At 38.4% G+C, this 12,396-nt stretch overlaps 2 protein-coding genes across 12 annotated transcripts in view; both read left to right on the forward strand.

The window, feature by feature from the left end:
• The first annotated feature begins 516 nt into the window (after window positions 1–516).
• LOC132505153 (large ribosomal subunit protein eL21) lies at window positions 517–1,060 on the forward strand. The gene has a single exon (XM_060123062.1). It carries the CDS (start codon window positions 537–539, stop codon window positions 1,017–1,019), a length of 483 nt encoding a protein of 160 aa, XP_059979045.1. The 5' UTR covers window positions 517–536; the 3' UTR covers window positions 1,020–1,060.
• Window positions 1,061–3,828: 2,768 nt separating this feature from the next.
• RBM39 (RNA binding motif protein 39) overlaps window positions 3,829–12,396 on the forward strand; it is a 30,971-nt gene continuing 22,403 nt past the window's right edge. For 2 of the 11 annotated variants that reach the window (XM_060125014.1, XM_060125020.1), the window contains exons 1-4: window positions 3,829–4,134; window positions 4,755–4,818; window positions 6,560–6,609; window positions 11,259–11,453. In XM_060125014.1, the coding sequence (XP_059980997.1) occupies window positions 4,768–4,818; window positions 6,560–6,609; window positions 11,259–11,453 (296 nt within the window). In that variant the 5' untranslated portion in view covers window positions 3,829–4,134; window positions 4,755–4,767. Of the gene's footprint in view, window positions 4,135–4,754; window positions 4,819–5,044; window positions 5,118–5,630; window positions 5,681–6,034; window positions 6,614–9,913; window positions 9,990–11,258; window positions 11,454–12,396 lie in introns of those variants that run through there. The other 9 variants (XM_060125021.1, XM_060125015.1, XM_060125016.1 and 6 more) reach the window with 9 other exon arrangements.

Consider the following 12,396-nt stretch of genomic DNA (forward strand, 5'->3'; position numbering starts at 1 on the left):
GAGCCTGTACTCCGCAGCGGGAGGGGCCACAACGGTGAGAGGCCCGTGTACCGCAAAAAAAAAAAAAAAAAAAAAATTGTAATGTTTAGGAGCTTCCCTGGTGGCGCAGTGGTTAGGAATCCACCTGCCCATTCAGGGAACACGGGTTCGATCCCTGGTCCTGGAAGATCCCACATGTCGCGGAGCAGCTAAGCCCGTGTGCCACAACTGCCGAGCCTGCACTCTAGAGCCCATGCTCTGCAGCAAGAGTAGCCACCGCAGTGAAGAGTAGCTCCTGCTCACCGCAACTAGAGAAAGCCCGCACACAGCAACGAAGACCCAACCCAGCCAAAAATAAATAAAATAAATAAATTTAAAAAAAATTGTAATGTTTAAGGGAACTTGGCATACTAGAAATTCAAATAAAAAATGTGTGATTGAGTAATTGACTTGAGATTTGTGATTTTAATTGGTAAGGTATGAGACTACATTAGAATAGTTTAAGAAGTTTTAACTTCTTTTCGGCCGGAACCGCCATCTTCCAGTAATTTGCCAAAATGACCAACACAAAGGGAAAGAGGAGGGGCACCCGCTACATGTTCTCTAGGCCTTTTAGAAAACATGGAGTTGTTCCTTTGGCCACATACATGCGAATCTACAAGAAAGGTGATATTGTAGATATCAAGGGAATGGGCACTGTTCAAAAAGGAATGCCCCACAAATGTTACCATGGCAAAACTGGGAGAGTCTACAATGTTACCCAGCATGCTGTTGGCATCATTGTAAACAAACAAGTTAAGGGCAAGATTCTTGCCAAGAGAATTAATGTGCGTATCGAGCATATTAAGCACTCTAAGAGCCGGGATAGCTTCCTGAAACGGGTGAAGGAAAATGATCAGAAAAAGAAGGAAGCCAAAGAGAAAGGTACTTGGGTTCAACTGAAGCGCCAACCTGCTCCACCCAGAGAAGCACACTTCGTGAGAACCAATGGAAAGGAGCCTGAACTGTTGGAGCCCATTCCCTATGAATTCATGGCATGATGGGTGTAAAGAAAATAAAAGACCTGGACTGTGTAAAAAAAAAAAAAAAAGAAGTTTTAAAACTCACTTTGTGATTTTAATTTTTTAGATTTAGAAGAATTGTTTACATACTTCGGAAAGTTTTAAAATACTAAAAAATAATACATCATGTTAAATTGATAGCATACTAACTTTGAAGAAACTTGCCTAACATAAATGGGACTGAGTTTTTGAAGGGAGTTTAGTCCATTCAACTGGAATTTAACTCAATATTAACAGAAAAAGTGAAGATGATTCTAAAATTTTATTTAGTTAGATTCATAAATAAAACAAATTTTCTAAGTCAGTCTTAAAGACTCAAGGAAAACTGGATAAAATGCACTTACTATATAAGTTGAATATTAGTTTTTAAAATGCAAGTGTGAAAAATAGCATCCCCTGTCCATAAAAGTCATACGTGGACATTAAAAAACTCATATTGGCAAAGTATATTTAATTTTCAGCCAAATTCTCAAAATTATCTGTTACCTCCTTTATCCCTGGCACTTAGTTATGCTGTGGTCTCCTCTTCGTAAGTTTTAAGATAGAATGATATTCTTGGTGCTGGTGATGATTTAACCCAATGACCTTCACTGCAAATGACTCGAGAACAAAATGATGAAAGGGCAATGAGTCCATGAGCCAGACAGAGCGAGAGAGGTTTTGCAAAGAGAATGAAAAGCATATTATGTTTTTAATATTTTCTTTTAAATATATAAAAATACTTTTGTTTTAGAGACTGAGTTTTCCAGCAGATGTTTCTTGATTGTGTGCTCACTTGCCAGGTTCACTCTGATATTCCTGGAACAGAAAACAATTTAAGGGATATTCAATACTCAAGTGACTTAGAGCTTAAATCCTTTCTCTTCTCAAATAAGAAGTCTAGAGGTTAAGGTCGAATTCTGTCATGTTCCCAAACAAAGAAAAAAATTAAGCAGGGGCTACCACCTATGCTTTAATATTGGCACAATTAACAAGTCACAACACTTAAAGGGAAAAGAAAGGCAAAGGCTAGTTTGTCTTTTCTGATATATTATGCGTCAATATAATGTGGTGATTTTCAACATTTAAAAAACGGACTTTCCTGGTGGCGCAGTGGTTAAGACTGTGCTCCCAATGCAGGGGGCCCGGGTTTGATCTCTGGCCCGGGAACTAGATCCCACATGCATGCTGCAACTAAGAAGCCCACGTGCCTCAACTAAGAAGCCGGCAAGCTGCAACTAAGCAGCCCGCCTGCCGCAACTAAGACCCGATGCAACTAACTAAATAAATATTAAAAATAATAAAATAAAAAATGAAAAGAGGATCTGAGTTTTTAGGAAAAGAAGGGAATATTACTAATTATGCAAAATCTATTAACCCTCTTAAAGAAACACCTGAGTGGAAAGTTAATCCGAAATGGAAAGCCTCTCTATACTTTCCTCTAAATAATTTTGTTTAGAAATAACAGAAGTTAACTGTTTTGAGGATTAAATATTTGCCAGGCATTTTACAGCTATTACCTCATTCAATCCTCACTATACTATTAGGCTTTCATTCATTCATTCATTTATTACGTGTCCACCCGGCTGGGTATGTGGCTAAGCGCTGAGAATTCACTAGTGAGCATTATCGGCCTATGTCAAGATCAAGAAGTTAAGTAATTATACTATACTCTTCACAGGAGGAAAGGGAGGGTAGGCTCTGAGAGGTTAATTTACTTGCCCACGGTCACACAGTGCTGAAGCAGTTACAAACTCATTTCAAATCTTTGCCCTCAATCATTAAGCTGTCAACAGACTTCAAGATTTTCTCCCTTAAAAAAGAAAAAAAAGATTTTCTTCCTCAAGATTTGTTGCTTTTAAGTTATCTTTCCAAATTTTTTCAAGCATTTTTATCTTAGAATTAAAAGTCTTATAGTCAATGATCTCTCTGCCCTCCGCTTTTTCACCGTGTAGACCAAAGAACAAGCGGTGAATGTACACTCTAACTGCCAGGCATCTGGGAGACTTCAGGGGCGAGAAGCCAAGTTCCAGGGGGATGGGGGACATTTTTGAAGAAACAATAGCAACCCCGACAAGGCCAGACTATAAATTCGAGGGTCACAAAGCTGGTCCACTGCCAAGAGAAGCAGTGTTTTTTCACCTTCACTTTGCCTTTTCCACTACTTCCAAGGCTGTTTTGAAGCTCGACAGTCGCCGCAGTGCCTAGTCCACCGGCTCCACAAGGCCGAGAAATCTAATTTTTTATTCTACACCCTTAGCTCCCTACGCCTGTACGTCTCTTTTCGACTTCTCTCTCACATGCTTTTCACTCCATCTTCACCCCGGCGGATAATCTATACATGAGCGTCTTCGTTTTATTCTATCGCCATACGGACTAGGTTGCTTTATGGCGACCTTGACAGACATCTAGATGGGAGGCTCGCGGGAGGGGTGGAAAGCCGTCAACGCTGAGGGAGAAACCTTCTGATAGTCGCTGGGAGGTGCCACGAGGGGGCGGTGACCACCATGCTCCACTCAACGGTGAGTTTTCTAGAAGATTGACAGGAAACGTACCAACCGTCTTTGCGGTAGCAACTTGAGCGATCTCGCGAGATGTGGACGCCAATCTGGAGGGGGGAGTCAAAAGCGCCTCTCTCAGTGGGGGATGGGAATATCCGTGGCGCAATCATTGCGCGAGATTAGGCCACGGTCGCTGGGCCCTATGGCTAGATCTCGCGATATTTCCGCTGCTCCGGACTGAAACTAAGAGCAGCTTCTCGCGAGAGCCCGTGCTGAGGGCTCTGTGAGGCCCCGTGTGTTTGTGTGTGTGTGTATCTCTGTTGGTGAATGTTAGTACAGGGAAGCCGCGGCCGCCATTTCAGAGAGCTTGCCGACGCTGTCGCCGGGGTGGATCCTCCGCTGCCGAAGCCGCCTTCCTGAACTCCCGCGCGGGCTCCTCTAATCCCATTGTTTCTTTTAGATTCTCTTGGGCCTATCCGCCCTCGGAGCCCGAAATTTGGGCTGGGTGGTACTGCGGCCTGGGCCTAGCGGCTTAACAGTAGCAACAGCGGCGGCAGTAGCAACCCCCCTCTTTCCGAATACGAGCACCGCTGGGGCCCCGAAAGCCCGCACAGGTAAGGAGGCGTCGCGGACCCCCGTATTTGCAGGGCTTTTCTGAGGTGTGGTTCTTTTCTGGGTTGAGGGGCACTCCTTAGGCGGTCTTAAGCGACGGGGTGGGGGGGGCAGGCTTTCGAGAAATGGGCTTCATTTCGAAGACCGCGCCCTTCTTTTTCGGTCGGGTAGATTTCAGGGTTTTCGGGTGGCATGGGCTCCAGAGAGGCCTCGGGCAGATGGCGACCTGTCCCTTCGAGGCCTGCGACGACCGCGACCTCCCAACATGGCGCCAGCCGAATGCTGTCTTGGCACCGAACTCCTCCCAACCGAGGGAGTTTCCCTTTGCCCCTAAAATGGCAGCGCGGGTTTTTGCGCGGAAAGAGGAGCTTTCGTTCGATGCTCTCGGGTTGTTTTTTGAGGCATTACAGGCTTTTTAAAAATCGGATACTTAATCTGCTTTAGCGTGTTCGGTCTTGGGGACATTTCAGGTTTAATTGTCAAGCCTACTAAAGTGCGTCGTCCCACCTTAGTCGTTTTGTGGGGCGTCTCGGAAGTTTTGGAATATGTCCGGTAAGAAGGAAATTTAGCAAAATTTAAAATTGTTTACTCATTGAATTTTTCATTCTTATTCTTTACCTAGGCGTTCAGAGAAAATGGCAGACGATATTGATATTGAAGCAATGCTTGAGGCTCCTTACAAGAAGGTGAGAAAAAACAAGTCGGTGAGGTTTATCTATTTCTTAATTTAGCATTATTCACGAAACTACTGCTGAAATGTAAACTAACCTCCCCGGAGCCCTCTTGATTTATCTTATCAGAGATGCATTAAGTGTAACTTACAAAAGTAAATATATGCTATTGATGTAATAATATTGTGCAGTAGTTTCACTTCAGCGTGATGAATAAATGCCCATCTATCTCTCTTTGTAGACTTGCCTAACGATATCTCACCTCTACTCCCATGAATTCACCTTTGATTCCAGTGTGAACTGTCAATCATAAGGTAGTAATTGAGTGACTTATCGCTGTACCGTGGTCCCCTAGGTAAAATGACTCAACTAAGAATTACCAGCTCCAGTTTGGTATAGCAAAAAGGTGAATGTAGTGGTTTGGGAAAGCAGCAGGGGTCCAAGAATAACACAGCATAACCAGTCTGTGGCAAGCAAATCTTTAAATAAGACAAGTCTTACAAGAAGAAATGGGTGAGATTTAAAAATTTATCCTATACATGAGACTGGTAATAGTCAATATTAAAACAGGCAGGTGATGATCTGCTCAGTTAAAAATTACCAAAATTCTTGGATCCCTGAATAAAACAAATTCTTAAAGCAAAAGAGGCAATATCACAACTTGAGTCACTTGATGACTGTTTTAACTGTTCTCCATATTGTTTTATTTTTAATTAGTCCCTGTCATATTTCACACACAAAACTACAAAGGAGTTATTTTGACTAATAATACAGTCTTTGACCCATTTCAGTATCACAGTAAAAGTGTCTTTTCATTCTTTCACCAGTTGGTGGTGAAAATAGCAGTATGCATGCGTTATCACTGATGTCACAAACTGTAAGCTTTGTAAATTAGCACTTATACTCCTATAACTGATGTGATCAAACTTTAAAATAAACATTGTGCTAAACCTTTTAAAAATAATACATTTGTTTTTGGAGTGTATAGCTCGACCATGTGGTACCAATTTGGATGAATTCTTTAAAGCTTTGAATAGTGTATGTAGTTTTGTAATGCTTAGACTCTTGAAGCGCTACTTTCTATTTTAATGTTAAGATTCTGTCTTAGTTTAACATGGATGTAATTCCATGTAAACAGGTATGGAAGTAGGACTGGTCGATTATTAATTGACTTTCTTGGGTTCTTGGGAGTCAACATTACTAAAGCAGTGTGAATCCCTGTTTGCTTCAGGGCGAGATGTGTGACAGAGGTGGCATCAAGCTCTTACAGTCCCAACCCTCCAACGGAAATGGGCGAAGATCTCAGGAATGGCATCGGTCACAGGAAATCGATAGTGGCTGGCTGCTAGCATGGCCACATGGGGCTTAGGCAGAAATAGAGCCATGGTACTGACCAAAGGGGCCATAGCACATGGAATAAAACTCAACAGGACTTCATTCATGTTTTATAGAAATTCTATTTAACCACTTCAACACTGTAAATCTGGATAACTTACTATCTAACTATGTAAGAAAATAAAATTTGACGTGTTAATATGCATTTTTATTTTTGTATCTTGATGACTTAATTTGTAAGCAACAAAGTGGTTAAACACATATCCATCTAAATTTTTTTATAGCCTTCCATGTTAAACTGTAAATAAGTAATTAGTTTTAAAATTGTTTTGTATTTTCTTATTCCTATTCCCTTTACCCTTTGACAACTTGAAATGTTACCACTTCGTCCTCATGATGTTCTTCTATCAACCCTGCTTAGGATGAGAACAAGTTGAGCAGTGCCAACGGCCATGAAGAACGTAGCAAAAAGTAAGTTTTAAGAAGGGACTTGGGTTGGGGGGAGCTATATGTGATTGATTTTTTAAGTTGTATTCCTGTGGCTAAAGCATCAAACCCAAGGTTCTCTCCTGAAGGGTTTCTTTGCCTTTTTTAGAAAAGTAGGTTCTTTACTTTCTGGGATGAGACACTATTTGAGGATGTAAAACTGTGGACTCTTCCCTTAATTTCAGGAATTGGTGTCAGGAACTTTTTGGACACCTTCCCCTCCAAGTCCATCCATGACAATCTGCATAAGAGTTCTAGTGTTAGAGCTTGTCTTTTGTCTTAAATTTATTAACTTTGGTTTAATATTTTATCAATGTTATCAGTAAAACTGTTATATCCACTGAAGATAGTTAGAAAGAAGAAGGTAATAACCAGGCTGTGGAGAAGTATTGTTTGTCCTAAATTACTGAAAGAGTCAGAGCTGTGAATTATTTATGCTCCTTGATGCTCCTAAAGGTTCTTTTTGTAGTAATGTTATAGCACACTTAAGTACTTCTTAATGTTCCTCTTACATGGCTTTCGTCCTCTTAAGCTTTTTAAACTCTGACAGACTTAATAGTGAGAATGGAGTTTCAAAAAGCTATGAATATTTATGCGTGTCATTTAGGTTAAAGAAGTAACCCTTAATAGGAACTCTGATACAGACTAGTACAGAGTATGGTATACAAGAAGTCTAAATAGGTGTGCTTTATAAAATTTGATCCTGTTCTTGGAGTTTTCCTTCAGCTCTAAAATCATTTGAGTCTTAACATCACATGCTCTGTATTATAAGCATTAAGACGTTTTATTAGCCTTCGTGATGTCGTATTCAAACGTTCTGTCATGTTTATGACCCCATAATGCATAATGAAAAGTGATGTAGAATAAGCCACTTATTTGGTTCTTTCTGGTGCTTCCTTCTAAGAGCTCTAAGTGCTTCATAATATACTACCTCAATATCCTCACAAGGTAGGATAGGTTTGTAAGGTAGGTTAATATAATTTCATAAAATAGATGAGGACATAGACTGGATTGTCCAGGTTTTGCTACACCGATATTCTTACCCCTAGAAGATTGTAATGGATCAAAATGATGCAATTTGTAGGACATGTCCTATATTTATTCTGTTTGGGTGGGAGTCTGTTATAGCTCCTCACTAATCATGTTAGGGGTATTGGGTTGGGTTTAGTCTTGAATTGTTATGATTTGAGGCAGTCAACCAATCTTTGTGTGGTGTAATGTCCTCTGATTTTAGACCTTTTACCAAAGTAAGTTTCCTAATTAATCGTTGTGATTTGCAATTCTGTAATCAAAAGAAAACCCAGGAAGGGGTAACCATATAAATTGAAATTATTCAGTCTCTAGATATCAGGCCAAGTGGATGGATAAAGATCTCACTCTAAGTGCCAAAAGAATGAGGACCTCCACTATAGGGCACATGCCTTCTTTGTTGTACCATTCTTACATGTCATTTCTTGCTACTAATACCATCTCCGGTTTATATTTGTTAATCATCCTACAACTAAGCTCATTAAGACTACCAGTCTTTTACAAGGAAATTTAGCATTAAGCTCTCAATGACTGGTGCTTACTTAGTGGTGTTTATATATATAATGTAAAGAGTCCAATGGGACTAAATAGAAGAATGGACAATTTAATTGGCCATAGGATTCTTTGTTTAAGGGAAGAACCTTTTCAAAACTACAGCTATCATCTAGTTTCTTTTTAAATGTACATATTATTTCTCTTGTCAGACTTCTCATTCTCCTCATTCTCAGTTAAAGCTGATTAAATAAATGACTCCCTTGGTCAGTCAGTAACTGTTCACCCATTTTTTTTCTGAAGGGAATTAATCTTTCAAATTAATTTAAAAGTTACCTAGAAAAAAATTTTTGTATTTAGGCATAAATTATAAAAGAAGCAGAATGTTCTTGTGTATTAGTTTTTAGTATAAATTAGGTCTCTTAACCAAAGGAACGTGCCATGTGCATTTTTCATCCTAAAACTTCATTGTTTTTTTAAAAGCCATTGAGTATTGGGATGTAGTTTTAAGGTAGTAAGAAAATGCACATTATGAGAAATTGAGAGTTGACTAGTACATGTTTTCTTTTAAAAAATAGTAATTCTCAGTACATACACTCAGTTGATTTCAGGTAATAGTAAAAGGAACTAAGTTTAATATTAACGCAAATTGGTTGTCTATTAGCCTTCTTTCTGAAAAGCTATACTCCTGAGCTTGGCAAGACCTCAAAGTATGCCTTTTTAAGTACCCGCGCTTGCCTTCATGGGAGTATTATTTGTTAGTATAACCAGTTTTGCAAAGTCGCAACCAGCATCCATTCAGTTAAGCTCTTTTGGAATTTCTCAAAAAAGGATAAAAAACAATAAATGACACAGTTGAAATATATTGGCTACTGTGGTGTGGATTATCTATAAATTTTGGAATAAATGACTTTTCTATTTTTTTTCTTATTTTCCAGAGTACTTTGCATTTAAAATTTAGATCTTCTTACATGGAAGAGGTCAAATCCAGTTATAGCAAAACACCTTTACAGCAGAGGCCATATAACCAAAAAGTCCAAAGGCCCAGCCCAGTGGACCATTTACTTCAATGATGTTCAGTACAAAATTCCACTGCCACTAAAGACTTTGGAAAGTCCCTTTTAAGTTGTAACAGGATTTGACTATTAGTGTGGGTTTTGATAACCCTTCTTTAGTTAACTTAATAAATGTTCTTTGAAGCTTCATCTTGTTATAGAGAAGTACACTGCTTTCTTGCACCCTTAAATTTTTGTCTGGGCTTTATAAAGAGGATTATATTTCTTAATGTCTTAGTATGTTGCTGTCTTTTTACCTGTCTGGGGTTGCCTTCAGATGTGGGTGGGGACTCATTTATAAAAAGTCCTAGGAAGACCTTAAGCTGAAATTAGCTCTCCAATTTTCGAGTCCTTTCCTTTGGCGCAATAAACTTTGGGCCTAAAAAGAGGTAATTTGGGAGGTTGGCTGCCTCTCTGCAATGGGCCATTATAAGCAGAGCAAAATTTTATTTGTCCTTTTTGTGGGGGATGGAGTTTTTACTTTGTCCCCTAATTGATAATATTTAGGATTTTTGATTATAGCTATCTCAGAATTCTTTAGTCTAAGAGATAGTTTCAGGTTTTTAGGCAACAAAGTTGGAATGTTATCTGTTGCCCTTCTGGGCATTGCTTTGATGACTTCTGTATAAGTAATGAGTGTAGCCTAATTTTCTGTCATGTGCTACCTAGCATATACATTTCTGACAGTCAGGTGGATTATCTTGAAATTTTAGACAAAGTTTCTGCCTCCTTGGAAAGCTCTACATCTCCTTGTGATTGGAGTGTGGGTTTCAAGATTCCAGAAGGTGGGTGTCTTCATTTTCTATTTTCAATGCACTCTAAGATGACCTGCTTACAGGTTCTCTGAGGCAGACTTCAATTGCTCTTGTGCTAACTTTGCTTTGATAAGGACTAAACAGTTAATTCAATTTCCAAATGATGTAGTTGTCAAAATGTTTCATAATCTTTTAGCCACTACAAAATGACATTTAAGTGGATAAGTTTAATTTGAAATGTCTTTCAATTTATATTGAAATATCTGAAGGCACCTCTAAAATTTGGGTGATGACAGAGGTACAGATTATAAAAATTATGGAATTGAGTGGGTGGTATGCTGTGAGGAATACAGAAATGAACAGGAAGATACACGACTGACTGGCTTTTTTACCTTTCAGAGCTTGAGAATTTATAAAGATTTATAAAGGTGTTGATTCTTCCTTTTGGTTGTACCCTACAGGCTTGTATAAACTGGCATAAAGATGGCATATTTCAATATCTGGTGTACTCATTGTAACTTGAAAAAGAAAGTATCTGAAGTGGTCACATTGAAGTCTGGGAGTGTCAGATTGCATTTTACGGCATTAGTTTTATTGTCCTTTGTCATTATTTGCAATAATTTTGCCCATAAAAACCGAAATAGTGATGCCTGTATGGCCCTTTGAAAGTATATAATATTAATATGTGCAAATTGGGTCAAAATTGGCTTACTTAAGAGAAATTAGTGTATTTAATGGCAACTTTTTTATATGATCCAACACTAATACTTAAAGTATTCTATTGTAACTTTGATTCTATTACTGTATGTTTTGGATTACAGTTATACTTAGTTGGCTAGATATGATAGAACTTTTAAATAAAGTTCACGGGACTTCCCTGGTACTCCAGTGGTTTGTGACTCTGTGCTGCCACTGCAGGGGGCATGGGGTTCGATCCTTGGTCAGGGTTAAGATATATCCTGCATGCTGTGCAGCATGGCCAAAAAAAAAAAAAAATTTAAAAGTTCAGGTTTTGATTTATACCTACCAATAAGTTCTCTCCTTGTTAAAGCTTTAGCTGACTCTCAAGAAAGGTCATTATAGTCCCTCTCACTCAAATGATTCATTGTCAGCTGGCTGCTGATTTTCAGTAGTAGAAGGAAAGGTGGGGTGTTGTTTGCCTTACCTAGGAATTATTTTTCCATAAGTGATTATGTATCATTGTATGATAGTAAAAATAGCAAAATATATCTGACCATAAAAGGAAGTATATTTTTTGCATATTCTTAAATCAGCAAGATAATGGTGACATTTTTCTTCTCAGGAGGAAAAAAAGCAAGAGCAGAAGTCGTAGTCATGAACGAAAAAGAAGCAAAAGTAAGGAACGGAAGCGAAGTAGAGATAGAGAAAGGAAAAAGAGCAAAAGCCGTGAAAGGAAGCGGAGTAGAAGCAAAGAAAGGAGACGGAGCCGTTCAAGAAGTCGAGATCGCAGATTCAGAGGCCGTTACAGAAGTCCTTAGTATGTAACTATAATTATGATCATATTGGTTTGAGAGATTTTTCTGGGTCTACAGATAGCAGCGTAACAGGAGTGACTTGAATTGTGGAATTTTATTTTTCAATATGATTAGTTAAAATGTATCAAATAAGGATTTTGGCATTGAAAAGTCCAGTAGAAATGCATTGTGTGGACAGATACATGTTTGTTTTACTAGGCATGCAGAACATTTTCTGTTACTCCATCTAAAAATATTACTGTATGCCAATTCAAACTAAAGCACTAAAGTGCTTTTAAAAAAAAGATTTGATATTGTAGTGCCAAATATGTGAAAGCTTAAAGGTTTGTGAGCTATCACAGTATCCTTTACTGAACATAAAGTTTTTAAAGCTCAGATGGATACAAATTGCAAATATGTATAGTCGGTCAAATACATAGTTAACAATCTTGTCTGTGTGGCTGTTTTCAGCTGAAATGACAGACCAGTTGTGAATTTAGTGCATGCTTCTTGATAATGATCACACATCTTTGTATTTAAGGTGTTTTAATAGTAAGAACGCACTAAAACTGCTTTTGAAGGTTGAATCACTATGGAAATTCTGATGTGGTTAAACATGTTGGAAATGTTTTCGTTAATAGTAATTTTTAAAAAGCTAAAATGTATTAATGACTTTGGCAAGAGCCTTCTTGCAGATCTTTAAGCAGTTCAGTCTAACAATCCCTAGTGATTTATGATGGTCTTTCCTGTTAGTAAATATACTGTTGTAAACTGTGGGATACGTTAAAATTAACAGTTTTAACGTTAAAACTTGAATGGATTAAGATTGAATTCAAAGACAACAGTCCTGAATCAGAGCCTTGGCTCTTTAAATTGGTTAAACACTTTAAGAAACATTCTTAAGCTTTAGTTTTCTCATCTTTTAAGAAGGAGGTAACCACTGACAGGCTATTGAGTCTTGAATGA

Source organism: Lagenorhynchus albirostris, chromosome 15, assembly GCF_949774975.1.
Source record: "Lagenorhynchus albirostris chromosome 15, mLagAlb1.1, whole genome shotgun sequence".
In the NCBI taxonomy this organism is placed as follows: Eukaryota; Metazoa; Chordata; class Mammalia; order Artiodactyla; family Delphinidae; genus Lagenorhynchus; species Lagenorhynchus albirostris.